This window comes from Micromonas pusilla (assembly GCF_000151265.4).
Source record: "Micromonas pusilla CCMP1545 genomic scaffold MICPUCscaffold_3, whole genome shotgun sequence".
NCBI classification, from domain to species: domain Eukaryota; kingdom Viridiplantae; phylum Chlorophyta; class Mamiellophyceae; order Mamiellales; family Mamiellaceae; genus Micromonas; species Micromonas pusilla.
Window position 1 is genome coordinate 481,934 of NW_003315884.1, and position 23,764 is coordinate 505,697.

Sequence of the window (23,764 nt, forward strand, 5' to 3'; positions counted from 1 at the left end):
GAAGTTACTTCACTGTTAATATACAAGCACTTCGCACGCATTTAAATACCTCCAACCAACTTCTTCCCCGTCGCGCCGTTCGACGCGCGCGCCCGCCCCGGCGGTGCGCGATGTTTCCCCTTATTTAATTTATTTACCCCGTCGTTTTTTGTTTTCCCCGTCGTTCAACCCTCTCGCCCCGCGCTCGCTTCCCTCCTTCCTCACGACTCACGAGATGATCTTCTCCAGCGCCGCGAGGTCCTCCGTCACTTTCGCGGTCAACTTCTTGTTCGCCCGCCCCTGCATCGTGCTGAGCTTGCTCGCCGTCGCCGCCGCCCTCGCCGCCGCGGACACCTGCTCGCGTAACTCGTCCGCGTTCATCGTCGATATCCGATCCTCGAGCGTGTTCAACGCGCGCGTGAGCTGATGCACGAGCGCCTTCTCATCCTTCGGCGCCATCGCGTTCGTCCGCGTCGCGAGCACGGCGTCTCTGCGCGCGTCGCCCGGTGATTTCTGCATCGCGCCGAGGGTGCTGCCCCAGGGCGGCGGCGGCAGCGACGCCTTCTTCTTCACGACTGTCCGCTTCTTCTTCCCACCCGCGGGGGCGCTCATCGGCCGCGCGAACGCCGCGGACGCGCGCTCTTTGCGTCCGAGCGCGCTCGCGCCGACGCCAGCGGCGAACTCGAGGTTGTCCCCGATGGAGGTCGGCACCCTCGCCGCGGTCGCGTGCTCGCCCATGGCTTTCCACTTCGGCGGCGGCGCCGCGGACGCGGGGGACCATCCTCGTTTGCCTTCGTACCACCCCGCCATGCCGGACGCGGTGAGCGTCCCGATCGCGGGCGGCGCCGCGCTCGCGGGGCGGCGCTTCTTCTTCGTCGTGACCCCGGCCGCGATCGCGGCGGCGGCGGCTTTCGCCTCCGCGAGCCGCGCGCCCCTGGGCGTGTCCGGTCGGACGTCCATGTCCATGAACACGTCCTTCTTCACGATCGTCTCGCCTTGCATCTCCGGGTGATCGAACGAGACTTCGCTTCCGGGGACGACGCGCAAGGTCCCGAGGTCGACGTTCGAGACCGTGGACATCTCGAGCTCGATGCTCGCGAGCTTCGGGTGCTCTTTCATCGCCTGACCGAGCATCCCCGCGGCTTCTTCGCTGATCTTGTTCCCCTTCAGACGCAACGACGCGAGCTTCGTGTCCTGCCGTAACCCCGCGGCGATGGACTTGATCGTCTCCGTGCTGAGGTTATTGTACGACAAGTTGAGCGACGTCAGCCCGCCGGTGCCGCCGTCGCCGCTGCCGTCGCCGCGGTTCGCGAGGTCCCTCGCCGCGGCGCTGCCGGGGTAGCACCGCAGGTTACTCTCCCACGTCATCGTCGCGCGTCGAGACGCGTGCGCGCGGAGGATCGATCCGATCGCGGTCCCGCTCGCGTCCGTGAGCCCGCACCCGCTCAGGTCGAGCTCGCGTATCTTATTGTTCAGACGCAAGCCGTCGATGAGCTTCGCGAACGAGGCGTCGCCCATGTTGCTGTCCGCGAAGGACAGCCGCACGAGCGATTCGTTCGCGGCGACGCCCTTCGCCATCGCCTCGGAAGCGGCGGCGCCGAGGTTCGAGCCAACCTCGAGCTCCATGAGCGTTCTCGTCTGCTTCAGCTGCGCGGCGACGGCTTGCCCGAGCTTGCGCGCGACGCGCTCGTTCGACAGCGCGGACGCGACCACCTGCTTGCGCGCGGTGACGGCGCGTCCGAGCGCCGCGGCGGATTTCGCGACGGCGGCGACGCCCGCGCCCTCGAGACCGCCTCTGGATTCGCACTTGAGCCTGATCACGGACATCCTCTTCGCCTTCTTCAGGCCGTCCGCGAGGACGCAGACTTCGTCCGCGGCGAGCGGGACGAGGTTCACCGCGATCGCGCCCGCCCTGGTCATGTTCGCCGCGAGGTTCTCCGCGCCGTCCGCGATGCCGGGGCGAAGGAGGCGCTTGACTTCCGTGTTTCGCGAGCTGTTCCACGCCGCGACCGCAGCCTGGCGCGCGACTTGGTACTGATGATTCGATGCGAGGCCCGCGGGAGGGGGGCGCGAGGTCAGCGATCGATGCGCGCGTCGCGGGGGGTGTGGAGAAGGCGCGCGGACGCGACGCCGCGCGCGCGCGGGGTCGCATCTCGCGCGCGACGGATTCGAGGGGGCATAACGACGAACGACGACAGCTGTCGCGCCGCGCGCCGTCGACGACGGGTCCGCGCGCGGGGCGCGGAGGTGAATTCGAGCAGACGCACGTCGGTCTTGATCTTCGGCTCGGCATCGGGGTACAGCCGCAGCTTGCGCTGCTGCTTGACGCCTCCCCAGCTCATGGTGGGACGACTGCGACGCGGGAGGGGGAGTCGATGTCAGAGAAAGCGTTTCGGACGACGAAAGAAAGCGCCACGAACGCCAAACGCGAGATGCGCGGGGAAAACGCGCGACGCGACGCGCCCGAAGCGCCAAAGGCGACGCGCGCGCGCGATATCGCGTGATGATGGGCACGCGAGGGAAGGACTCACGTGCGTGCGAGTCTTCGAGGGCGGAGACGGCGCGCTTTGCGTATGCCCGCTCCGCGCTTCCGGAAGATGTTTTTTTCGTAGCGCGAAGTTGCTGTGGCGTGTCGACTCGAACGAAAATCTCGATCACCGATGAATCTCCGATGAAAAAATGAGACGCGGTTTCACTTCGCTCTCGACCCGACTCATTTGAAACCGACGAAGCGCGACCTCGGTCGAGGCCGCGATCAGCGTCGGCGCACTCGCAGCCCGTTGACGCCCGCCTGCGCCTCCCGGATTTGGACACAACAACGCGGAGGCGCAGCGCGACGCGGGGCGCACCGCGCGCGTCGTTCCTCCGTCCGTGACACCGCGACGAGAGCGGCGAAGACCATCATCGACCGCGCGTCGTCGCCGCCGCCGTCGTCGTCGTCGTCATGAGCGAGACCGAGGACCCCGCGGAGGGCGGCGCCGCCGCGCCGGGGACGCGACCCTCGGAGATGGAGAAGACGTTCCCGCCGTGGAACGAGGAGGCGGTCGTCGCGGACATCAACGCCGCGACCGGGGAAGAGGGCGAGGGGAAGTGGACGGACGCGGAGGAGACCGCGCTGTGCCCGGAGACCATGGCGCCGTACGTGGACGAGTGGAAGCGCCCGGAGGAGATCCTGAAGTCGCAGCCCGAAGTTCCGATGGTGCTGTTGAGAGAGATGAGCGCCGAGGGAGAGGAGGGCGGCGGCGGCGGCGAAGAGACGCCGCCTCCCGCGGACCCTGGCGACGACGGCGACGACGCCGGCGCGCCGCGGTTCGCGAAACCGGAAGGCAACCGCGCGCTCGTGGACGAGAACGTGCTGTACGCGGGCACGAAGAGCGCGGAGTGGCTGTGGCTCGCGATTCGCAACGTCTTCGAGCGCGCCGACGTCGTCGACACCGGGTACTTTCTCTGGGAGAACATATGGCCGAAAGCCGAGGACGGGGTCACCCCCGCGGTGTCCCCGACCGGGAAGTACGCGGTCAGATGCTGGATCATGAACGCGTGGCGGTGCGTCTACGTCGACGACAAGATCCCCCTCGGCCTCTTCGGGAACACGACGCTCGTCGGCGTCCGCCCGTTGATGATCTGGCCGCTCCTCCTGAGCAAAGCGGCGTACAAGCTCGCGCAGCACTACCGCGTCTTACACCGCGAAGCCCCGGACGAGGTTCAGGTCGTGAGCTGGTTCACGGGGTGGGAGCGCGAGAGGCTCGGCGTGGAGACGGACCGCGGGCTACTGTACGACAAGATTCTGGACGTCGTTCGTACGGAGGATCGCGTTCGCGTCGGACGGCACCGCGCGCTGCCGACGGTGTTCCTCAGGGACTACGACGAGCCGCCGATGCGCCCGAAGCTGATCGTGCTGTGCGGTCCGCCCGGGGTGGGGAAGTGCCGGCTCATGGATAAGCTCGCGGCGGAGCTCCCGGAGCGGTTCGGCGTGGTGATCTCGACGACGTCGCACCCGCCGAAGGAACACGAGGCGGACGGGACCAACTACCACTTCCTCGTCAAGGAAGAGTACGAAGCCGCGATCGACGACGGGAAGATGCTCGAGCACGTGCGCTGTCACAGCGAACACTTGGATCTCGAGGGGAAGCGGTACAAGTACGGAACGTCGCTGCAGGCGGTGAGGGAAGTCGCCGGCGGAGGGAAGGTGTGCCTCGCGGCGCTCAACTGGGAGGGCGTCGCGCAGCTCCGCGCCGACCATCGGGTGGAGGCGCACTACGTGCACGTGCACCCGAGAAGCGAACAGGTATTGCGCGAGCGCTTGATCGCGCGTCTGAAAGAGCACGAGAGCACGGTCCAGAAGAGGCTGGAGCACGCGAGGGAGGAGCTCCTCATCGCGCAGCCGGGAGGTCCTCCGAAGCCGCCGGCGGCGGAGGGCGCGGACGCGGACGCGGACGCGGACGCCGCCGCGGAGGAAGGCGATGTTTCGGTCCCCGAGCAGACGACGTACCACGAGGTTCTCCTCGTCGACGACATCGACGAGCTGTACTACCAGATGAAAGTCGCGGTGTCGCCGCTGTCGCCGATCATCCGCAACCGTCTGCGAGGACTGCCGTCGTACATCCTGGACTACTCCGACGTCATCCCGTCGAATAACACGGAGCGACCGATCATCAAACCGGTCGTCTTGACCGGGCCGAACTTTCGCGAGAAGGCGGTCATCGAGAAAGCCGCGCTCGAGGAGTTCCCTGAGGTGTTCGCCTCCCCGAAGATCATCACGACGAAGCCGCAGCGGCCAAAGTACGCGAGCGAGGACGAGCCGGAGGAGCCAGAACACAGCGGGATGACGCACGTGAGCGACGCCGATTTCGACGCCGCCGTCGGAGCGGGCGAGTACGCGGTGACTTGGACGGACCAGTTTGTGCACGAGACGCTCGTGTATCGCTACGCGATTCCGAAGGAGACGCTCGAAGAGGCGGCGAGGGACGAGAAGCTGTGCCTGTGCGTCTTACCCACCGCCGCGGCGTCGGACGCGTTCAAGGAATCGCGGGAAGGGGACGTCATGTCGTTGTACCTCGGCCCCGCGACGATCGAGACGTACGAGGAACGGCTCCGCGCGTGGTTGCGAGAGTCGGACGAGAGCATCGAGAAGATGATGAAAGCCGCCGCGGAGACGAGGCACCGCGGGTTCACGGACGGTCTCTTCGACGTCGAGCTCACGGACGACGACGAGAGCGAAGCCCTGGAGTCGTTCAAGGATATCATCCGTCTCGTGCGCCCGGACGTCATCGCGCCGCGGGATCCGAGCGAGGGAAAGAAGACGCCGAAGCCGGTGATCATCTGCGGCCCCGAAAACGTCGGGAAAAAGACGCTGCGGGATAAGCTCTTCGAAGAGCACGAGGGTAAGCTCGTGAACGTGATTCGACACACGACGCGCGCGCCCGCGGAAGGGGAAGAGGACGGCGTGAGCTTTCACTTTGTCGACCGCGCGACGTTCGAATCTGAGATCGTCGCGGGCGCGTTCGCGGAGACGTCCGAGGAGGACGGCGAGCTCTTCGGAACGTCGCTCGCCGCCGTGCAAGCGGCGACGGACGACGAGAAGATCCCCGTGCTGTGCGACGTCTCCGTCGACGCCGCGCGCGGGTTGAAGGCTAAGTACCCCGACGGCGCGTACTGCTACGTCGCGCCGCCGAACATGGAGGAGTACCGCAGCAGGCTTTTGAACCCGCCGCTCGCGGAAGGGGAGGAGCCGCCGCCGCCGCCGGAACCGGCGGCGCCCGCGGAGGGCGAAGACGCCGACGGCGAGCCCGCGGAACCGGAAGATCCCCCGGAAATCGTCGAGAAACTCGACGCCGCGGCGGTTCACATGGAGATCCTCACGAACGACGACGACGCGGACCTGTTCACGGACGTCATCATCAACGACGAGATTGACTTCGCGTACGGGGACTTGAAGACCGCGGTCGGGCGGTCGCACCCGACGGTCGTCACCGCGCCGCCGAAGCCCCTGGTCATCGCGGGCCCGCCCGGGTCGAACAAAGCGGTCGTGTTCGAAGAGCTCCTGAAGGAGTTCCCGGATAAGTTTGGGTTCCCGCTCGCGAGCACGACGCGCGAGCCCGAGGATGGGGAGATTGACGGCGTGCACTACGCCTTCGTCCCGCGCGAGACGTTTGACGCGGACGTCGACGCCGGGAAATTCGTCGAGTGCACGGAAGTCATCGTCGGCTACGGCGAGTGGGCGGGCGAAGACGTCGGCAACCCGCCGATCACGGTGATGTACGGCACCCCCGCGCGCGAGCTCAAACGCATCGGTTTGGAAGGGAAGATGCCGGTCATGGAGACGGACGCCGCGGGCGCGGCGGCGATGCGCGCCGCCGGCCTCGACGCGGTATTCGTCTTCTTCTCGCACCCGGAGCACGACCCCGCGACGCACAGAGAGAACATCACCGCGCAGACGGGGGAGACGGACGCGGAGACTTTGGAGGAACGCGTCGAAGAAGCGATCGCGGAGCTCGCGGCCGCCCGCGGCATCGTCCAAGTCACCGAAGGCGTCGGCAGAGGGAAAACCAAGCCGGTGTTTCGCGACGTCTTGGCGTACGAAGAGCACGCGGCGAGGTACGCGCGATTCAAAGAAGCGATCGCGTCCGAGGTGCCGTCCGTGGTGCCCATGCACACGGTATGGGGCTTCGGCCGTCCGCGGTGGGACGCGAGCGTCCGAGAGTACGGACGCAAGCCCCTCCGCGCGGCGGTCATCGGCCCCGCGGCGTGCGGCAAAACCACCGCCGCGCGCCAACTCGCCGAGGCGCTCGACGTGCCGCTCATCTACCCCGGTCACCTGCTTCGCCAGGCTGCGTACGACGACCCGACCGAGCTCGGTAAGGAGGCGAAGAGGTACCTCGACAGCACCAGGGTCGTGCCGGACGATTTCATGATGACGCTCGTGAAGGACCGGATCGAGCAGGAGGACTGCGTGACCCGAGGGTGGATTCTCGACGGGTTTCCGCACAACCACTACCAGGCCAAGGCGCTCGTTGACTCCGGGCACTCCCCGGACAAAGTGATCGTCATCGAGGTCGACCACGCGTCCGTGCTCGACCGCACGAGCGGTCGGCTCATAGATCCGATCACGGACCGGATTTATCACAAAACGCACGCGCCCGCGGAGGAAGGGAGCGAGGTGGAGAAGCGGCTGACGATTCGACACGACGACGTCGAGGTCAACGTCCGGAACCGCCTCGCGAAGTTTGATTTCTCCGACGCGCCGGTGCGATCGCTGTTTCCGACGACGTCGCACTACGTCGACGGCCGGAAGTCGATCGCGGAGGTCAGAGGCGCGATCGAGGCGTTCATAAAGATCGAGGACGTCCTCCACGACACGTTCACGCGCACGCCCGCGCTGCGGCTGCCGTGCAAGGAGTACGAGATTCTCGACGTGATGAAGTATAGGCGGATGTGTCTCTTGCGGCTGTCCGAGCCCGGGATGGTGGGCGAATCTCGCACGAAGCCGGTCTGGGTCGACCTCGCGGAGCTCGAGAAGACGGCGAAGAACATCCTCGTGAACCGCAAGCCGGACGTGTACACGCACGCGGCGAAGGATGAGCGTTTGGACATGCTCGACTTGGGACCGGGCGCGGAGATGATTCACGTCGACTCGCCAGAGCCGGTGAAGTTTTTGTTGTCCCTAACCGTGGGGCCGAGGGAGCCGCCGCCGCCGCCGCCGGAGCCGTCGCCGCTCGTGTTGTGCGGCGACGGCGCGGAGGACGTCGCCGCGCTGCTCGTGGAGACGTACCCGGACATCTACGCCATCGCGTCCGTGGAGGAGTTTGTCGAGGAAGAACCCGAAGCGGCGGAGGAAGCCCCCGCGGAGGAAGCCCCCGCGGAGGAAGCCCCCGCGGAGGCGGCGGAGGAAGCCCCCGCGGAGGCCGAGGTCGAGGCCGAGGCCGAGGCGGCGCCCGAGGCCGAGGCGGCGCCCGAGGCCGAAGCCGGCGCGGATGGAGAGGGCGAGGACGCCGCCGCGGCGGAGCCCGAAGCCCCGGCCGGACCGGAACCGTACCCGGGCGCGAAGGACGCGCAGAAAATCCTCGGCGACGGCAAGTGCCCCGTCATTTGCCTCGACGCCGCGGGGACGCTCGCGTTTAAGGCTGCGGGCGTGAAGGGCGCGACCGCCGTCGGCGTCGGCGCGCCGTTCAACTACATCCCCCCGCCGAAGCCGAAGACGCCGGACTCGCAGTCGGGTCGGTCCGACGCGCCCGCGGAGGGCGAACCCGAGCCGGAACCCGAGCCGGAACCCGAGCCCCCCGCGGAGGGAGAGGACGACGAAGGCGGCGCGTCCAAACCGCGCGCGACGTCCAAATTCGACGCCGCGCTCCCTCCCGCGGACACCCCCGAGCTCGTCCTCGAGATGCTCAAGGGCGTCGCCGGCGTGAAAAAGTACCTCCCGATTCCAATCTCCGACGAGCTCACCTCCGTGTGCCACGCGGTGCTGCACGATTTCGACTGGCACGAGACGGGGGCGCCGCAGAGAGTCGTCGCGACGCTCGCGACGTCCACCACGGACGCCGTCGTCGTGTCGCTCCCGCGCGGGCGGCACGTGCTGCAGCTCAGCGTGGACCCCGGCTATTTCTACACCGCGAACGTGCGGTCGCTGACCGAGTTCAACATGGGCGCGCCGACGAAATTATTGGAGGATCTCGAGCTCGCGGCGCCCGCGCAGGCTGACGGCGTCTACCCTGCGGCGGCGACGGGCGACTTCCACGTCTGGTTCCGCCAGACGTTCAAGGTGGAGAAGCCGACGGAAGTCTCCGCGGGTCTGGAAGTCAGCGACAACGCGATGTCCCCATTCGCTCGCTTCGCGGTCGTGAATAACGACGGCCACGCGTCCGTTACGCACTTCGTCGCCGGACAGGCGCCGCCCAAGACGTTCGAGCCCAACGAGCACGGGTACACGGTGATGGCGTACAGCAAGGCGCTCTCCGACGTCCCCGCCGGGAGGTGGCGACTGTCCGCGCTCGCGGACGTGCCGCTGGTGGACTGGGCGGAGATGCCGACGTCGGACCCGGCGACGTTCGCGGGGACGTACGCGCCCAACTACGCGCACTTGATCTGTCGGTTCCGCCTCGCGATCACCGAGCGGTCGCTGCTCGCGTTTCATTTCGACTCGGACGTCCCCGCGGGATTGAAGGTGACGATGACGGATCCGGAGGAGGGGTGGGAGACGAAGCAAGCGGAGTACCTGCGAGGCGGGCACAAGGGCCACCTCCACGGCACGGAGGTGCACCGTTGGAACGCGTACACGGTGCTCACGGTCCCCGCGCTCGCGTTCGAGCCCATGGAGAACGGTCTCGGATACGTCGTCGTCGAGGTGAAGCTCGACAACGCGCGATGCGGGTTCGACGTCCAGCCCAACGGGGACATCCCCGCGCCGTTGACGTGGAAGCTGACGTGTTACTCGTCCGCGCCGGACGCGACGACGTGGACGGAGGACACCGCGCGAGCGGATTACCTCGAGAGCACCGTCGAGGCGTGGAATTCGGAGGACGCGGAGCGACAGGCGAGGGCGGAGGCGGCGTTGGCCAAGTGGGAAGCCGCCAAGCGCGGCGGTCGACGCGAAGCCGTCGTGAAGGAAGTCAGAGAGAGAGAGGGCGACGGAGGCGAGGGCGGCGGCGACGAGGAGAGGGTCACGATCACGCTCGCGCCGGAGGAGCGGAGAGTCGTGCGAAAAGGCGGGGCGCTGTCGGACGCCGCGTACAGAGCGATGATGGAGCGGCCGGAGGTGTTGCGGCCCAAGGAGCCGCCGCCGGTGGTCGTGACGGAGGACGTCTACGCCGAGCGCGAGGAAGCGTTGAAGCGGCGGATCGAGGAGAGCAAGGCGCGTCTGCAGGCGTTCGTCGCGAAGCGCGAGGCGATGAAGCAGAGCCGCGAGAGCGCGAACCGGCAGAAGAGCGCGGAGTTTGCGACGTGGCGGGAGTTGCAAAAGACGAAGCGGTTCGGGGAGGTGGCTGGGAAGCGCGCGGCGTACTTGGAGTCCATCAAGCCGCCGCCGGAGCCGGAGCCGACGGCGGAGGGGGAAGGGGAGGGGGAGGTCGTCGACGGCGGCGACGCGATCGAGCCCGGGCCCGAGGAGATCGACGTCGGGGCGTAGACCGACGGCATAGTCTATCGTATCAAATAATAAACGGCTACGTGACGACGGTTACTCGCTCGCGACGATTCGCGTTCGCGTCCCGTCTACGTGTGTCATCAGCGTCTCTCTGCTCTCTGCGCTCTGAAAAGCTAGCTTTATCCATCTCGGAACGCGCGCACTTCCGCTTCGCGCGCCGCCACCGATGCACGCGCTCGCCGCCGCCGCCTCTTCCGCCGCCCGCACGCGCCCCGCGCGCGGCGCGACCGCGCCAGGCTCGAAGACGCGACGCGGCGTCTCCGTCGTCCGCCGCGCGAAGCAAGCGACCGGGACGGAGACGGAGGAGCCCACCGCGGACGACTTCGCGACGTTCAACGCGCTCGTCAGCGGCGGCGACTGGGAGCTCGTCCAGAAGAACGTCCGCGCCGCCGCGGTCGAGGGAAAGCTCACCCCCGGCGTCCTCGGCGCGGCGTACTCCGTGCACCAGAAGTGCGTCGCGAGCGGCGAGCCCCCGGAGGTGGTGCAGACGCTCCAGAACGTCATCCAACTCTTCACGCAGACGATGCAATCGCTCAAGGTGCATTCTATACACTGGTCCCCATACGACCGCGTCGGCGTGGTGAACGCCGTTCCTTGAGGACTTTTCCCGGCGTTTCTCTCCGCCCACCCCTCGCTTTCAATCCACGCCCTCGACGCCTTTCAACTTCAACTGACGCCTTTGAACTCCACCCCGACGTTCGCTCGTATGGAACGACCCTCGAGGCGACGCCCGCGGTGCGAATGGTGGACGAGCTCATGACGTTCGACCCGTTCACGCAGCAGGACGCGGTCGAGGGCGTCATCGCGTCGGGCGACGTCGAGAGGAACGCGCTCGCGGAGACGATTCAGATGATGTTAGACGGGATGTCCGAGAGCGACGCGGCGTGGGAGGCGCACGTGGCGAGCGCGGTGGAGACGAAGAGTAAGGCGCGTTCTATACACTGGTCCCCATACGACCGCGTCGGCGTGGTGAACGCCGATCCTTAAGGACTTGTCCCGGCGCATCTCTCCGCCCACCCCTCGCTTTCAATCCCCGCCCTCTGCGCCTTTCAACTCCAACTGACGCCTTTGAACTCCACCCCGACATCGCTTTGTATGGAACGACCCTCAGGAGGAGTTCGAGCAGCTCGTCGTGCACGCCAACGGACGCATGGAGGCGAAGCGGCGGCTGTCGCAGCTGAAGGTGCTATGCGACAGGTGATTCGTTGGGGTGATGCGACGCGACGCGTGGGGTTGAGTGGGGGGGTTCTGATGCGTGGGACGGAAGGAGGGAGGCGCGGAGAAGGCGGACGCGGGGACGACGACCAGACGCCGCGCTCTTTTTGACGACAGGATGCGGACGGGATGCGACGAGAGTCGTCCCCCGCCGCGCCGCGCTCCGACTCGCTCGTCCACCGCGCTACGTAGACTACTTCGCCGCGCTTCGCTTGAGCTTCTCGCGCACGCTCGCGAGCCTCTCGCGCACGTCCTTGGCTAACGTCCTATCCCTCGACGCGGCCGCGAGCGCGTCCATCACCGCCGCGCGCTTCGACAACCCGACGCGAATCTCCTCCGACACGGCAACGAGCGATTCTAAACATCGCAACGCCTCCGCCGCCTCCTCCGCCTTCTCCTCCGCCTTTGCTCTTCCCGGCTTCTCGCCGCGTCCGGACGCCAACGACACGAGGAGCTCCCCCGCGCTCTCCTCGATCGCGGGCGCGAGGTAGGTCGCGTGCCCCGCGGAGATCATCGCGTTCAAACGCGAGAGCCCGGTCCTTCGGAAGACGCCGTCGTCGCTCCGCAACAACTTCACCGCGCTCTGCGACGTCCCGCCGCCGACGATGGGCGCGACGTAGAACCCGATGTACGCCGCCGCGCCGATGGACGTCAGCGTCACGAGGTGTCTCCTCAGAAAGCTCTCGTTCGCGTCCATCTCGGCCTCGATCTTCGCCGCGGGGACGCGGACGAGGTACTCCTTCGTGTTCGCGCCCGCGATGGACGTCGACGACGCAAACGCCGCGTCCGACGACGACGCGCCGGACGCGCCCGCGGTCTCGCCGCTGAGACGACGAAGACGGGCGGACGACGACGACGACGACGACGACGACGACGACGACGACGACGCGGGTGGAGAATGCCGCGTCGTCGTCTTCACGGCCGCGCGGCCGAGCCGCGACGCGAGCGCGCGGATCATGCTCGGCGCGCGCGAATGTGTGCTGGAAGCCGCGCCGCGTCGCGTCGCCCGTCGCGTCGTCGCTCTCTCGCGGTTGACCGGCCGCGCCGTCGCACGGCAATCGCCGCGACGCGAGACCGACGCAAAACGAAACGTTATTCTTCATCAATTAAAACGAAGCGATGCGATGCGCGCGCTCCTCTCTCTCGTCCACGTCTATCGCGCCGACGGACTCAGAAGAGCCTTCGCGACGACCGACAGCAACCGCCGGCGGGACGAAGAATCCCCGCTGGACGACGACGACGAGTCGTCGTCTTCGGACTCCATCTCCGCGGCGATGATGGGCGCGAATATGTACCCCAACACCGCGATGACCAACAGCGCGAAGATCATCTTCAGCTTCGCGAGCCTCCACCACATCATCTTCTTGATCTGCTCGCTGCGGCGGTTGAACTGCTGCGCGCCGGCGCGCAGACCCTCCGCCTTGTCCTCCACCGCGCCCACGGTTTCCGCGTTGTCGAGCATCTTGTTGATGTTCCCTTCCATCACCGCCTTCACCTCGTTCACCTGGTTCCCCACCGCGGTGATCTTGTCAACCTCCGCGAGCTCCTCGTACTTCAACGCCGCGTCGCGGACGAACGGCAGCGCGCTCTGGTACTCCATCGCGCGCTGCGCCCCGGCGACGCCCCCCGCCGGGACGACGTCGTCAACCTGCGATCGAATCTCGTCCAACAGTCGAAACGCGCTTCGACGCGGGTAGTTCGGCGCGGTGATGACCGCGATGACGTCGTCCTCGCCCGCCGCGAGATGCAGCGTCCCGATGTTGTGGTCGATCGTGACCGTGAGCTGGGACTTGGCTTTCAGGTTCCCGCTCGTGAGCACCTTGTTCGCGGTCTCGATCGTCGCCGCGTTGGCGTGTTTTTTGAAATGTGCGAGCGCGAGGCCGTCGCTCAGTCGCGCGAAGACGACGTAGCGCACGTTCTTTCCCCCCTCGGTCGCCATCGTTCACGTCGAGATCAGAGCGCGCCGTCCGTTGGCGTTCTTTTCTGGTGTCTCCTCGACGCGAGGAGCGGAAGCGGCGGTCGCGGGTGTCCCCGAGCCGCGCGTCGTGCGGACGGACGGACCCGAGGGGCGGATCTCGCGGGGGCGAGATCACGCGGTGCCTCGGGTGGACGAAAAAGACCGTTCACGTCGAGCGACGCGCGGTGTCGTCCCGGAGCGCGAGGGCGCTGGGTACCTCCTCGGAGGCGACGGAGGCGCGCGTGAGGCGCGTGCGAAGCGTAACGCGCGCGTGCGGTCTGCGCGCGGGCGTCGGCGCGGCTCGAGGAAGCGTCGCGCGCGCGGGATCTCGCACACTTGGCACAAAACGAATCATTCTGGTGTCGAAGCCGGGCCGGGCGAGCTCGAGCTCGACGACTTGACGGCGCCGATTCCTCGGGAGCGCCGCGCCACTACTCGCGCCGCGCGTCGTCCGACGCGCACGCCGCGCATCATAGCGATACGCTCGCTTCGGCGCGCGCTCGCCGTCAGTCTACACGCCCAACGCGGCGGCGGCGGGTTCGACGCCTCCGGTCTCCTCCGCCGCGCCGTCCGAGCGCTGACCGACGGCGCCGAAGCGTTCGGCGGCGGGGAATCGGACGAGGAGAACGACCGCGCGTCGTCGTCGTTCGACATGTCGCTGGTGTCGCACGAAACGCCGCCGCCCCCGCCGGAGGGGTACTCCGTCGTCACCGAGGGCAAGGCGCGCATCTTACAGCGCGCGAACGAGGCGTTCTACAACAAAGCCCAGGTCGTGAACCGCGACCTGTCGCTCGCGGTGATTCGGCAGTTCCAAAGGGCGCGAGCGACGGAGCACGAGACGGAGAAGCGAACGCCGAAGAACCGACGCATGAAAGGGCTGATGTGCGCGACGCCCAGGGACAGCGCGATCCTGCCGTACCTCCTCACCGCGGACGAGATCGAGGACATGTACAAGAGCCAGCTCGAGCACGAGCGCGACGACGCGGAGAAGGCGGCGAAGGAGGGCGGCGGCGGGGGCGGCGGGGGCGACGGCGGTACAGCTGGCGGCGGCGGCGAGAAGAGAGAGGGCGAAGAAGACGCCGACGCGCCGCCGAAACAAAAGCCGCCCTTGAAGCCCATCCGCGTTCTCGAGGGCATGGCCGCGTCCGGGTTACGAGCGGTGCGGTACGCGCGCGAGCTCGAGGACCTCGGGTGCGTCGTCGCGAACGACTTGGACCCGCGGGCGATCGCGTCCATCGCTCGAAACGTCGAGTACAACGCGAAGTGCTCGGAGGACGCGGCAACGCGAATGAAACGCATCGTGTGCGCGTCCGGGGACGTCCGGATGCTCATGATGCAACACGAGAAGATGTTCGACGTCGTGGATCTGGATCCGTACGGGACGCCGTCGACGCTGCTCGATGGCGCGGTGCAAACGGCCGCGGACGGGGCGTTACTATGCGTCACTGCCACGGACATGGCGGTGCTCTGCGGGAACAACGGCGAGGTGTGCTGGACGAAATACGGCGCGTACCCGCACCGCGCGAAGTACTGCCACGAGCAAGCGGTGCGGATTCTCCTCGCGTCCATCGACGCCGCGGCGTCGCGGTATAAGCGCCACATCGTCCCGATGATATCCGTCTCGATCGACTTTTACGTCCGCGTCTTCGTTCGGATCTACACCTCCGCGAAGGAGTGCAAGATGGCGGCGTCCAAGGTGTCGTACGTGTACCAGTGCGTCGGATGCGACACGTTCGCGCTGCAGCCCGTGGGGAAATCTGTCACGAAGGGCGAAAGCACGAAGTTCCAGCCCGGGAGCGGCCCGTCCGTGCCGGAGAAGTGCCCGAACTGCGGCTGGCACTGGAACGTCGGCGGGCCGTTTTGGTCCGAGCCAACGCACGACATGGGCTTCGTCGCGGACGTCAAGAAGCACGTGGAGGGCAACAAGGACATGTACCCGGGGTACGATAAGATCCACGGGCTCTTGACGACCGTCGAGGAGGAGCTCCCGGACGTGCCGCTGCACTACGACATTCACTCGATGTCTATGTGTCTGAAGGCGACGCCGCCGCCGATGCCGTTGCTGCGATCCGCGGTGATAAACGCGGGCTACCGCGTCTCGAGCGCGCACAGCAACCCGCTCGCGATCAAGACGGACGCCCCCGCGGAGGTCTTATGGGACATCCTGCGGTGCTGGATCAAGGAGCACCCGGTGAAGGCGCAGCCGACGAAGACGCCCGGGTGCGTCATTCTGTCGAAGGAGCCGACGACCGCGGCGAATTGGACGCGCGTCGCCGGCGCGTTCACGAAGGCGCAGCGAGAGAAGGTGACGAGGTTCCCGCGGAACCCGGAGGAGAACTGGGGGCCGAAGCAACGCGCGGGGCGGCCGGAGGAGGGGAGGGTCGGGAGGCAAGGACACAAGAAGCGGCGGACGGGGTGATCGATGGACGCGTGCGACGCGAAGCGGCGGCGACGCGGGTGACTGTCATCAATGTAATCCCTCGGAACTCGTCATCACGTGTCGTCGCGAAACACGCGTCTGCGTCTCCGCCTCTCCTCGTCCAAATTCATCATTACGCACGGGCGCGGGGCGTGCGTAACCCGCGCCGCGCCGCGCGAGATGTGCCCCATGCGATGGGTCCTCCTGCTCTTCTCCGGGATCATCGCCGGGTACCTCGCGTGGACGTCGTCGTGGTTCAGCGCGTCGGGTGAGGACGTCGGGGAGGCGCCGCGCGGCGGCGACGAGGGCGCGCGCCGAGGGCGAGCGACGGCGGACGGGGGGGTCGCGAGCTGGGCGCGGTTCGCGATCGACGGGCTCAGCGGGCGGTACCTGTACATGATGCTGCACGCGAGCAGGAAGGACGCCGCGGGGAAGGGCGGCGCGGAGGGAGGGAGGATCACGCGCTCGCGGTCGAAGAAGACGAGCTGACGCGCCGCGCGCGCCGGGGATCCTTCCATCACATTTAGATCAGCACGGGAGCGTCCGATAGAGTCGCGACGAGCCCGGGACGGCGCGGTACAAAGTACGAAGCTTGTACTTAGACAGATAAGCGCGTGATTGATGAAAGAAAGAAAGAATGAAAGAAAGCTCATCCGACGTCATCACAACGATAACAGCTAATTAAGCCATCAAGACGGCGCCCCCAAGTACTGCGCGACGCGAAGCACGTCGCCGAAGACGCCGCCGGCGGTGACCTCCGCGCCCGCGCCCGGCCCCCGGACCACGAGCGTCCCTCCCGACGCGTATCGCTTCGTCTCGAACGACATGATGTTATCGCTCCCGGAGAGCGCACCGAACGGGTGCGTCGCGGCGTACCGGCGCAGCTCGACGGACCCGGTCCCGGCCTCGACGTCGACGACGCCGACGTACCGAAGCTTCTCGCCAGCCGCGGTGGCCTCCGCCATCTTCGCCGCCATCTCTGTGAGGGCCATTCCATACAAGCGAATGTCGGGGTGGAGTTGAAAGGCGTCAGTTGGAGTTGAAAGGCATCGAGCTCGGGGATTGAACGCGAGGGGTGGGCGGAGAGATGCGCCGGCAAAAGTCCTTAAGGATCGGCGTTCACCACGCCGACGCGGTCGTATGGGGACCAGTGTATAGAACGCGCCTCCGTCGTGCTCGGGGAGCGCCGCTAAAAACGCCTCCGCGCTCTCCGCGTCGCGCAGCGCCTCGGGGACCAACGACTCGACCGGGACGTCGCTCAACTCGAGATCCAGGCCAACCTCGCGCGCGAGGATGACCACCTTCCTCGCGACGTCCGTGCCGCTGAGGTCGTCGCGCGGGTCGGGCTCCGTGTACCCGAGCTCCTTCGCCTTCTTTACGACGTCGGAGAAGGCGTCGCCGTCGGCGTACGTGTTGAAGATGTAGGACAGCGTCCCGGAGAAGATCCCCTCGATCTTTTTCACGCGGTCGCCGGAGTCGACGAGGTTGCGCACGGTGGAGATGATCGGCAGCCCGGCGCCGACGGTGCCCTCGTAAAAGTAGTGCGTGTACCCGTCGCGCGCGATCGATCGGAGCTCCTTGTAATAATCCAACGGCCCGCTGTTCGCTTTTTTGTTCGGGGTGACGACGTTGATGCCGCGTTGGAGCCACTCCTTGTAGTGCGACGCCACCTCCTCGGACGCGGAGCAGTCGATGATGACCTGGTTCGGCGCCCCGGAGTCGACGACGTGCTGCGTGAACGCGGCCATGTCCACCGGCGTCGCGCTCGCCTTGTAATCCTCCTGCCACGTGTCCAGGTTCAACGCGACGTCGTCGTCGCCGGTGAGGAGCATCTTCGAGACGCCCGTGACGCCGACGACTCGGAGGTCGACGCTGAAGTCCGTCTTGAGCTCGGAGAGCTGCTCCTTCATCTGTCGGAGGAGCGTCTGCCCGACGAGCCCGGGGCCGACGAGGCCGACGGTCATGACCGTCTTGCTGAGGTAGAAGCGGCCGTGCACCGCGTTCAGCGCCTTGGTGACGTCGTTCTTGTCCACGACGACGGTGATGTTGTACTCGGACGCGCCCTGCGCGATCGCGATGACGTTCACCGCGGACGACGCGAGCGCTTCGAAGACGCTCGCGGCGACGCCGCAGACTTGGCACATGTTCTGGCCGACCACGGCGAGAATCGAGCAGTTTCTCACCGCGGTGACTTCCTTGATCCTCCCCGCCGCGATGGCCTTCTCGAAGCGTTTCGAGAGCGCGGTGATGGCTCGGTCGGCGTCGTGCGACCGCACCGCGAAGCAGATCGAGTGCTCCGAGGACGCCTGCGAGATCATCACGACGTTGCAGTTCGCCTCCTTCACGGTCTGGAACACCGCGTTCGCGGTCCCGGGGACGCCGACCATCCCGGTCCCCTCGACGTTGATCAGGCACACGTCGTCGATGGTGGCGAGGCCTTTGATGAGGCTCGCGTCCTCCGCGCTGCCGCAGACGACGTCGGTGTCGATGGGGCATCCGTCGAGAATAGACGTTCCCGGCGCGGCTTGGTTGAAATAGTTCCTCAGGACGATCGGGATGGAGTACCTCATCGCCGGGAGCGTCGTCCGCGGGTGCAGCACGTTCGCGCCAAAGTACGACAGCTCCCACGCTTCGTTGTACGAGAGCGTGTCGAGGCAGACGGCTTCTTTGACTTTCCTCGGATCCGCCGAGTACACGCCGTCGACGTCCGTCCAGATCGTGATCTTCGCCGCGATGAGCATCGCGCCGAAGATGGTCGCGGAGTAATCGCTTCCGTTCCTCTTCAGCGTCGTCGGGACGCCGTCGGGCGTGCGCGCGATGAACCCGGTGGCGATGAGAATCCGCCCCGCGCCCTTCTCGCCGTGCCCGCAGTCGTTGAAAATCTTATCCAGGTTCGCGTTCGACCGTTCGTAATCGACGTCCACGCCGCCATCTTCCGCGTCGGTGACGATCAAAACGTCCCTCGCGTCGATCCACTCCGCGTCGTAGCCCTTGCATCGAATCGCCGCCGCGCACAGCCGCGCGGTCCAGAGCTCCCCGTGCCCGACGACGAAATCGGCGAAGGCTTGCGTCGACGTCCCGGCGATTGACATCGCCTTCAGCATGCTCGCCAGGTCCGTCAGCTCCGCGTCGAACGCGGACATGTACGCGTCGAACTCGGACTTATCCGTCAGAAGCGCCTCCGCGGTGGTGCGGTGCTTATGCTCGAGCTTGACGAGCTCCTCCGCGTACGCGGGGTCTCGCGCCGACGCCATGTCCGTAGCGTTGATGAGGCAATCCGTCACCTTCGGCTCGCCCTTCTTCGCGACGCCCATCGCGGAGACGACGCCGAAGATCTTCACGCCCGCCTTGGCGTTCGCGATGAGCAGGTCGCAGCAGCCGGAGATGCGCTCGCTGCTTCCCACGCACGTGCCGCCAAACTTGTGCACCTCGAATCCGGAGTTGCGGTCGACGCCGCCGGCGCCCGGGGAGGGCGCGGCGGCGGGCGCGGGCTCGATCTCGACGCTGCGCGCGACCGTGCGCGGGGTCGCGGGCGCGCGCGGCGCGCGCCTGGGCGCGAGCTTGAGCGCGCGCGCGCGAGAGCCCGTGAACGGGGACCGGCGCGCGGCGGCGGCGGCGGGCGCGGTCGCGATCGCGGAAGCCATCGTCGTTCGTCGTGCAGTCAGTCGCTTTTTCTTCGCGGGTTTAGGCGTCGAATCGGATTTCACGCGGTCTCCTGGGACGCCTCTGCGCGGAGCGTTCGAGCGACGACGACGCGCGATGTCACGGAAGTGCGATCGCGAGCGCGAGCGCGGTTGAGATCGACCGCCGCGACGTGTGTGCGTCGCGTGCGCGTGCCCAAGTCTCGCGGGGGGAGGGAGGGATCTATCTCTCGGGGGATAAACAGAAACCTGCAGAAACCCCGAAACGCGTGATCGGAGATCCGCTGCCTGCCGAGCGCTGCCGGCGCTCGCGACGGGAGCCGCATTATCGATCGCCGCCCAACACTGAGATCGGCGCGCCGCCGGGCAGCGCACGCCATGTCGTGCGACCCCGAGGCGCTGCTGCAGTTCAAGAGCGGTCAGCTCAAGCAGCGGGTGCGTTTGCCCCCCGTTCGCGCGTCGTTCGCGCCGCCGCCGCCGCCGCCGCCGCGGCGGAAGCCCCGCGCGCCGCGCCCGACGATCGCGATTTATTTCTCCCGCGCGGAATCCGACGAACGCGCGCGCCCCGCGCGATCGAACGAACGATCGATCGATCGATCGCGCGCCTCCGCGCCCCGCCCTCCTCCTCGCTGACCCCCCGCGCCCCATCCCATCCCCCTCTTCGCGACGTACAGCTCGAGGTGTACAGGCAAGAGATCGCGTCCGCGGAGGCGGAGGCGGCGTCGCTGCGCAGGAAACAGGCGGCGTACGAGGAGCGCATCAACGTCGTCGCGTCGGAGTGGAACACGCTTCAGGATGACGTCTGCGCGCTCGCCGCGCGCGCGGGCGTCGCACCCGCGGCGTCGACGAACGACGTCTCGCACGCGGACGTGAAGGACCCGTTCCTTCGAAGGCTGCTGCAGACGTCCGAGCCGAGCGTCGGGCGGAAGCGCGCGAGGGACGACGACGACGACGCCAAAAAAGCAAAGGGAGACGAAGGCGACGCGTCCGACTCGGACGAGGACGGCGCCGCGCGCGCGGAGGGCGGCCTCGACGCGGACGCGAAGAAGGCTGTCGCCGCGCTCAAGCTCCGCGCGACCGCGGTGAAGGCGACGCTGACGACCGTCCTCGACGCGCTCGACGCCGCCAACGCCGACGCGGGGAGAGACGCCGACGACGTCCTCTCGGCGACGCGGCGGCGGCTCGCGACGCTCGAGGCGGACCACGGCGCCGCGGTCGCGGAACTCCAGAGACTCCGAGAGATCACGACGAAGCAGCGCATTCGGAACGAAGAGCTCGGGGATAAGCTCGAGGACGTCACCGCGGAGGTGGAGCTCCTGCGACGGTCGCTCGCGGGCGCGAGGAGCCGCGCGGGGGAGATCGAAGGGCTTCCGCCGATGGCGACGGCGCAGGGCGCGCGCGCGGCGGCGGGCGCGGCGGCGGTAGCGGCGGCGGCGGCGAACACCCCGGGTGGTGGGCCCGTGCCCGGGACGCCCGGGATGACGCCCGCGACGGTGAAGCCGGGGGGGAAGACGGTCGGGGGCGCGGTTCCGGTCACGCCGGGGCCTCCGATGTTCGACGGCGCGGAGCAGCCCGCGGACGGCGGCGGCGGCGGCGGCGGCGGCGGCGCGGACCCCGTCGAGATCCTGCGGCTGGAAGGCCTCGTCGCGGAGCTCAAAGGCAGGGTCGACCACGCGGGGAAGCAGCTCGACGAGCAGATGAACGTCAACGCGAAGCTGAAGAGCGAGGCGAACAAGCTGCGCGACGCCGCCGAGGACGACTCGCGCGTGTCCGCGTCGAAGCCGTACCAAGCGCTTCGGCAACAGCTCGCGTCCGCGACGGAGGACGCGAAGCGGTTCAAGGACGCGGTCGCTTCCTTGCAGCGCGAGGGGGAGGGCTTGCGCGCGGAGCTCAGGCACGCGTCGCTCGCGGCGAGCAAGGCGGAGAGCGAGTACCGACGCGCGCAGCTGGCGGAGCAACGCGTCGTCGACGTCGAAAAAAGGTTGGACGCGGTTTCTCGCGAGCGCGACGACGTCGCGTTCAAGCTGTCGCAGACGTCCGAGAGCGCGTCGCGGAAGAAGCTCAACGAGGAGCGGGCGACGCTGCTGGAAAAGCTGCAAAAGGAGAACGCGGAGCTGCGTGCGGAGGCGACGAAGGCGCGGTCGATGAGGAAGGACGTCGACGACGCGAAAAAAGCCGCGGCGGAGGCGGCGAGCGAGGCGGCGGCGGCGCGGGCGGAGGCGGCGGACGCGAAGAAAGCGCTCGAGGCAGCGCGCGGGGGCAAGGCACCCGAAGACGGCACCCCCGAGGCGCTCGCGGATAAGCTCGCGGAGGCGCGGCGGGCGGCGGCGGCGGCGGAGTCGAAGGCGAAAAACGCCGAGGACGCGCTCGAGGAGAAATCCGCGGAGAGCGAGGCGTTCATGGCGGAGATGGAAGCGATCGGCGCCGCGTACGAGGAAGCGCAGACGGAGAACGCGCGTCTGATGTCCAGACTCACGGAGAGAGACGGCACGGAGCAGCAGGCGATGACGGAGAAGGTCCAAGCGCAGGCGCTCGCGAGGAAGTTGAGGGAGGAAAAAGCCGGGCTCGAGGCGGCGGTGGCGCACGAGCGCGGCGCCGCCGTCGCCGCCGCGAATCGCGCGTCCAGGGTCGAGGCCGCCGCCGCGGAGCGCGAGGCGGAGCTCGCGCGCGCGATAGAGGAGACCCAGTCCCTCACGAAGCGCGTGGAGGAGCAGACGAACACGTTGATGCAGGTTCAAGAGAGCGCGAGCGAGCAACGCGCGGCGGCGGAGTCGGCGCGGAAACGCGTCGACGGGTTGACGGACCGCGCCGACGCGGACGCGAAGGCGGTCGCCGCGGCGGAGCGCCGGGTGAAGCAGTGCGAGGAAGAGATCGCGGGGTTGAAGAAGCGGAACCAGAAGCTCACGAAGATTGGCGGCAGCAACGACGAGATGAAGGAAGAGGTGGACGCGTACAAGAGCATGATGCGATGCAGCGTGTGTAACGACCGCCTCAAGGGCGTCATCATCACGCGGTGCTACCACATGTTCTGTCAGGAGTGCATACAGACGAGGATCGATAACAGGGCGAGGAAGTGCCCGGGGTGCGGCGCCGCGTTCGCGGCCGCGGACGTCAAGCCGATCTACTTCTAAACGACCGCACCAGTGTAAAGACGACGACAGACGACGTGAACGCGACGACGCGACGTATCAATCGCATCATCGCAACGCGCGAAAAAACGAAACTACTCGGAGACGCCTCCGTAGAACCGCATCGCGTTCTCTCTCGTCACCCTCGCCGCTTCCTCCGCGCTCCACCCTTTCGCCTCCGCGATGAACGCGAGCATCGTCCGCAAGTCCGCCTCCGCGCACTCCGGGGAGACTAAGTCGCTCTCTAATAACAGGCGATCGGAAGGCACCGCGCGGACCACCCCCGCCGTCTTCGGCGAGCGCAAATTCACCACGGCGCTGAAGCCGAAATAAAACCGATCCCCCCATCGCTTCATCCGCACCAACGAGTCCACGAACGCCTCCGTGCCGCCGTACGAGTGCATCAAAATCCTCGGCGGCATCGACGTCCGCGCCCGGAACCGATCCCCGAGGTCGCCGTACGCGCGCACGCAGTGCACCGCCGCCGGTCGTTCCAGCTCCGCCGCCAGCGCCAGCTGCGCGTCGAAGCACGCGAGCTGGTTTTCGTAATCCGGCTCGCCGATCTTCTCGCCGCGGTCGTTCATCGGCACGGCCACCTTGTCCAGGCCGATCTCGCCAACGATCGCGCCGGGGAGTTCGTCCGCGAGCTTCGATCGCAGCGCGAGGAGCCACGCGTCGTCGTCCCTGAGTTTGTGATGATGCGCCCACCAAGGGTGCAATCCCAAGGCGACCCCGAACCCGGGTTTCGTCCTTCCGTCTTCCGCGCCGTCGAACGCGGCGGCGGCGGCGGCCGACGTGGCGGTCCAGTCCGGCGGCTCCGTGGACGTGAACGCCGCGCCCGCGAGCGACTTGGCGAGCGCGACCGCGTCTTTACGCGCGCCTCGGAGGTGCCAGTGGCAGTGCGCGTCGAATATCGACGACGACGGAATCGCCTTCGCCTCCGATGCGAGCGCCGCGGACACCGCGACGCCGCCGCCGCCGCCCTCGGTCGCCGTCGCGTCGTCCGCGGCGACGCCTTCGGCGACGTCTCCTATCTCCTCCCCCTCGCCGGCCATCGCGGCGACGACGACGCCGGCGGTCGCGAACGACGCGCCGGACATCCCGTCGCGTTCGCCGCGGTCGGTCTCTTCGCCGCCCTCTTCGCCGCCGTTTTCGCCGCCGCCGCCGCCGCCGCCGCCGCCGCCGCTGCCTCCGTCGCCGCCGCCGCTCCCGCCGCCGCCGATCGCCGCGGCCTTCGGCCACACACGAGACCTCCACCCCGATGTCCACCGCCCCTCCCTCCTC

At 67.7% G+C, this 23,764-nt stretch overlaps 10 protein-coding genes across 10 annotated transcripts; 6 read left to right on the top strand and 4 right to left on the bottom strand.

Annotated features, from left to right (window-relative positions):
• Positions 1–207: 207 nt before the first annotated feature.
• Positions 208–2,321, bottom strand: MICPUCDRAFT_56098 (uncharacterized protein; the record flags this gene model as incomplete). The annotated part of the gene is made up of 2 exons (XM_003057156.1): positions 208–2,013; positions 2,247–2,321. 2 exons carry the CDS (start codon positions 2,319–2,321, stop codon positions 208–210), a joined length of 1,881 nt encoding a protein of 626 aa, XP_003057202.1.
• Positions 2,322–2,923: 602 nt separating this feature from the next.
• FAP42 (flagellar associated protein) lies at positions 2,924–10,102 on the top strand (the record flags this gene model as incomplete). Its single annotated transcript, XM_003056691.1, has 1 exon — positions 2,924–10,102. One exon carries the CDS (start codon positions 2,924–2,926, stop codon positions 10,100–10,102), a length of 7,179 nt encoding a protein of 2,392 aa, XP_003056737.1.
• Positions 10,103–10,286: 184 nt separating this feature from the next.
• On the top strand, positions 10,287–10,718 carry MICPUCDRAFT_56100 (uncharacterized protein; the record flags this gene model as incomplete). Its single annotated transcript, XM_003056692.1, has 1 exon — positions 10,287–10,718. One exon carries the CDS (start codon positions 10,287–10,289, stop codon positions 10,716–10,718), a length of 432 nt encoding a protein of 143 aa, XP_003056738.1.
• Positions 10,719–10,861: 143 nt separating this feature from the next.
• On the top strand, positions 10,862–11,107 carry MICPUCDRAFT_56101 (uncharacterized protein; the record flags this gene model as incomplete). Its single annotated transcript, XM_003056693.1, has 1 exon — positions 10,862–11,107. The coding sequence occupies one exon, from the start codon at positions 10,862–10,864 to the stop codon at positions 11,105–11,107; it is 246 nt and encodes an 81-aa protein (XP_003056739.1).
• Positions 11,108–11,528: 421 nt separating this feature from the next.
• Positions 11,529–12,293, bottom strand: MICPUCDRAFT_56102 (uncharacterized protein; the record flags this gene model as incomplete). Its single annotated transcript, XM_003057157.1, has 1 exon — positions 11,529–12,293. The coding sequence occupies one exon, from the start codon at positions 12,291–12,293 to the stop codon at positions 11,529–11,531; it is 765 nt and encodes a 254-aa protein (XP_003057203.1).
• Positions 12,294–12,422: 129 nt separating this feature from the next.
• MICPUCDRAFT_49504 (uncharacterized protein) lies at positions 12,423–13,562 on the bottom strand. The gene has a single exon (XM_003057158.1). The coding sequence runs from the start codon at positions 13,272–13,274 to the stop codon at positions 12,489–12,491; it is 786 nt and encodes a 261-aa protein (XP_003057204.1). The 5' UTR covers positions 13,275–13,562; the 3' UTR covers positions 12,423–12,488.
• A 382-nt stretch (positions 13,563–13,944) lies between these two features.
• MICPUCDRAFT_56104 (uncharacterized protein) lies at positions 13,945–15,781 on the top strand (the record flags this gene model as incomplete). The annotated part of the gene is made up of 1 exon (XM_003056694.1): positions 13,945–15,781. One exon carries the CDS (start codon positions 13,945–13,947, stop codon positions 15,709–15,711), a length of 1,767 nt encoding a protein of 588 aa, XP_003056740.1. The 3' UTR covers positions 15,712–15,781.
• Positions 15,782–15,891: 110 nt separating this feature from the next.
• On the top strand, positions 15,892–16,200 carry MICPUCDRAFT_56105 (uncharacterized protein; the record flags this gene model as incomplete). Its single annotated transcript, XM_003056695.1, has 1 exon — positions 15,892–16,200. One exon carries the CDS (start codon positions 15,892–15,894, stop codon positions 16,198–16,200), a length of 309 nt encoding a protein of 102 aa, XP_003056741.1.
• A 200-nt stretch (positions 16,201–16,400) lies between these two features.
• Positions 16,401–19,355, bottom strand: MICPUCDRAFT_32181 (uncharacterized protein; the record flags this gene model as incomplete). The annotated part of the gene is made up of 2 exons (XM_003057159.1): positions 16,401–16,676; positions 16,860–19,355. The coding sequence occupies 2 exons, from the start codon at positions 19,353–19,355 to the stop codon at positions 16,401–16,403; spliced, it is 2,772 nt and encodes a 923-aa protein (XP_003057205.1).
• A 375-nt stretch (positions 19,356–19,730) lies between these two features.
• MICPUCDRAFT_46639 (uncharacterized protein) lies at positions 19,731–22,483 on the top strand (the record flags this gene model as incomplete). Its single annotated transcript, XM_003056696.1, has 2 exons — positions 19,731–19,787; positions 20,027–22,483. The coding sequence occupies 2 exons, from the start codon at positions 19,731–19,733 to the stop codon at positions 22,481–22,483; spliced, it is 2,514 nt and encodes an 837-aa protein (XP_003056742.1).
• Between the last annotated feature and the right edge of the window lie 1,281 nt (positions 22,484–23,764).

Coding starts and splice junctions, on each gene's coding strand:
- MICPUCDRAFT_49504 (XM_003057158.1), bottom strand. CDS start 13,274: ATGGCGACCGAGGGGGGAAAGAACGTGCGCTACGTCGTCTTCGCGCGA.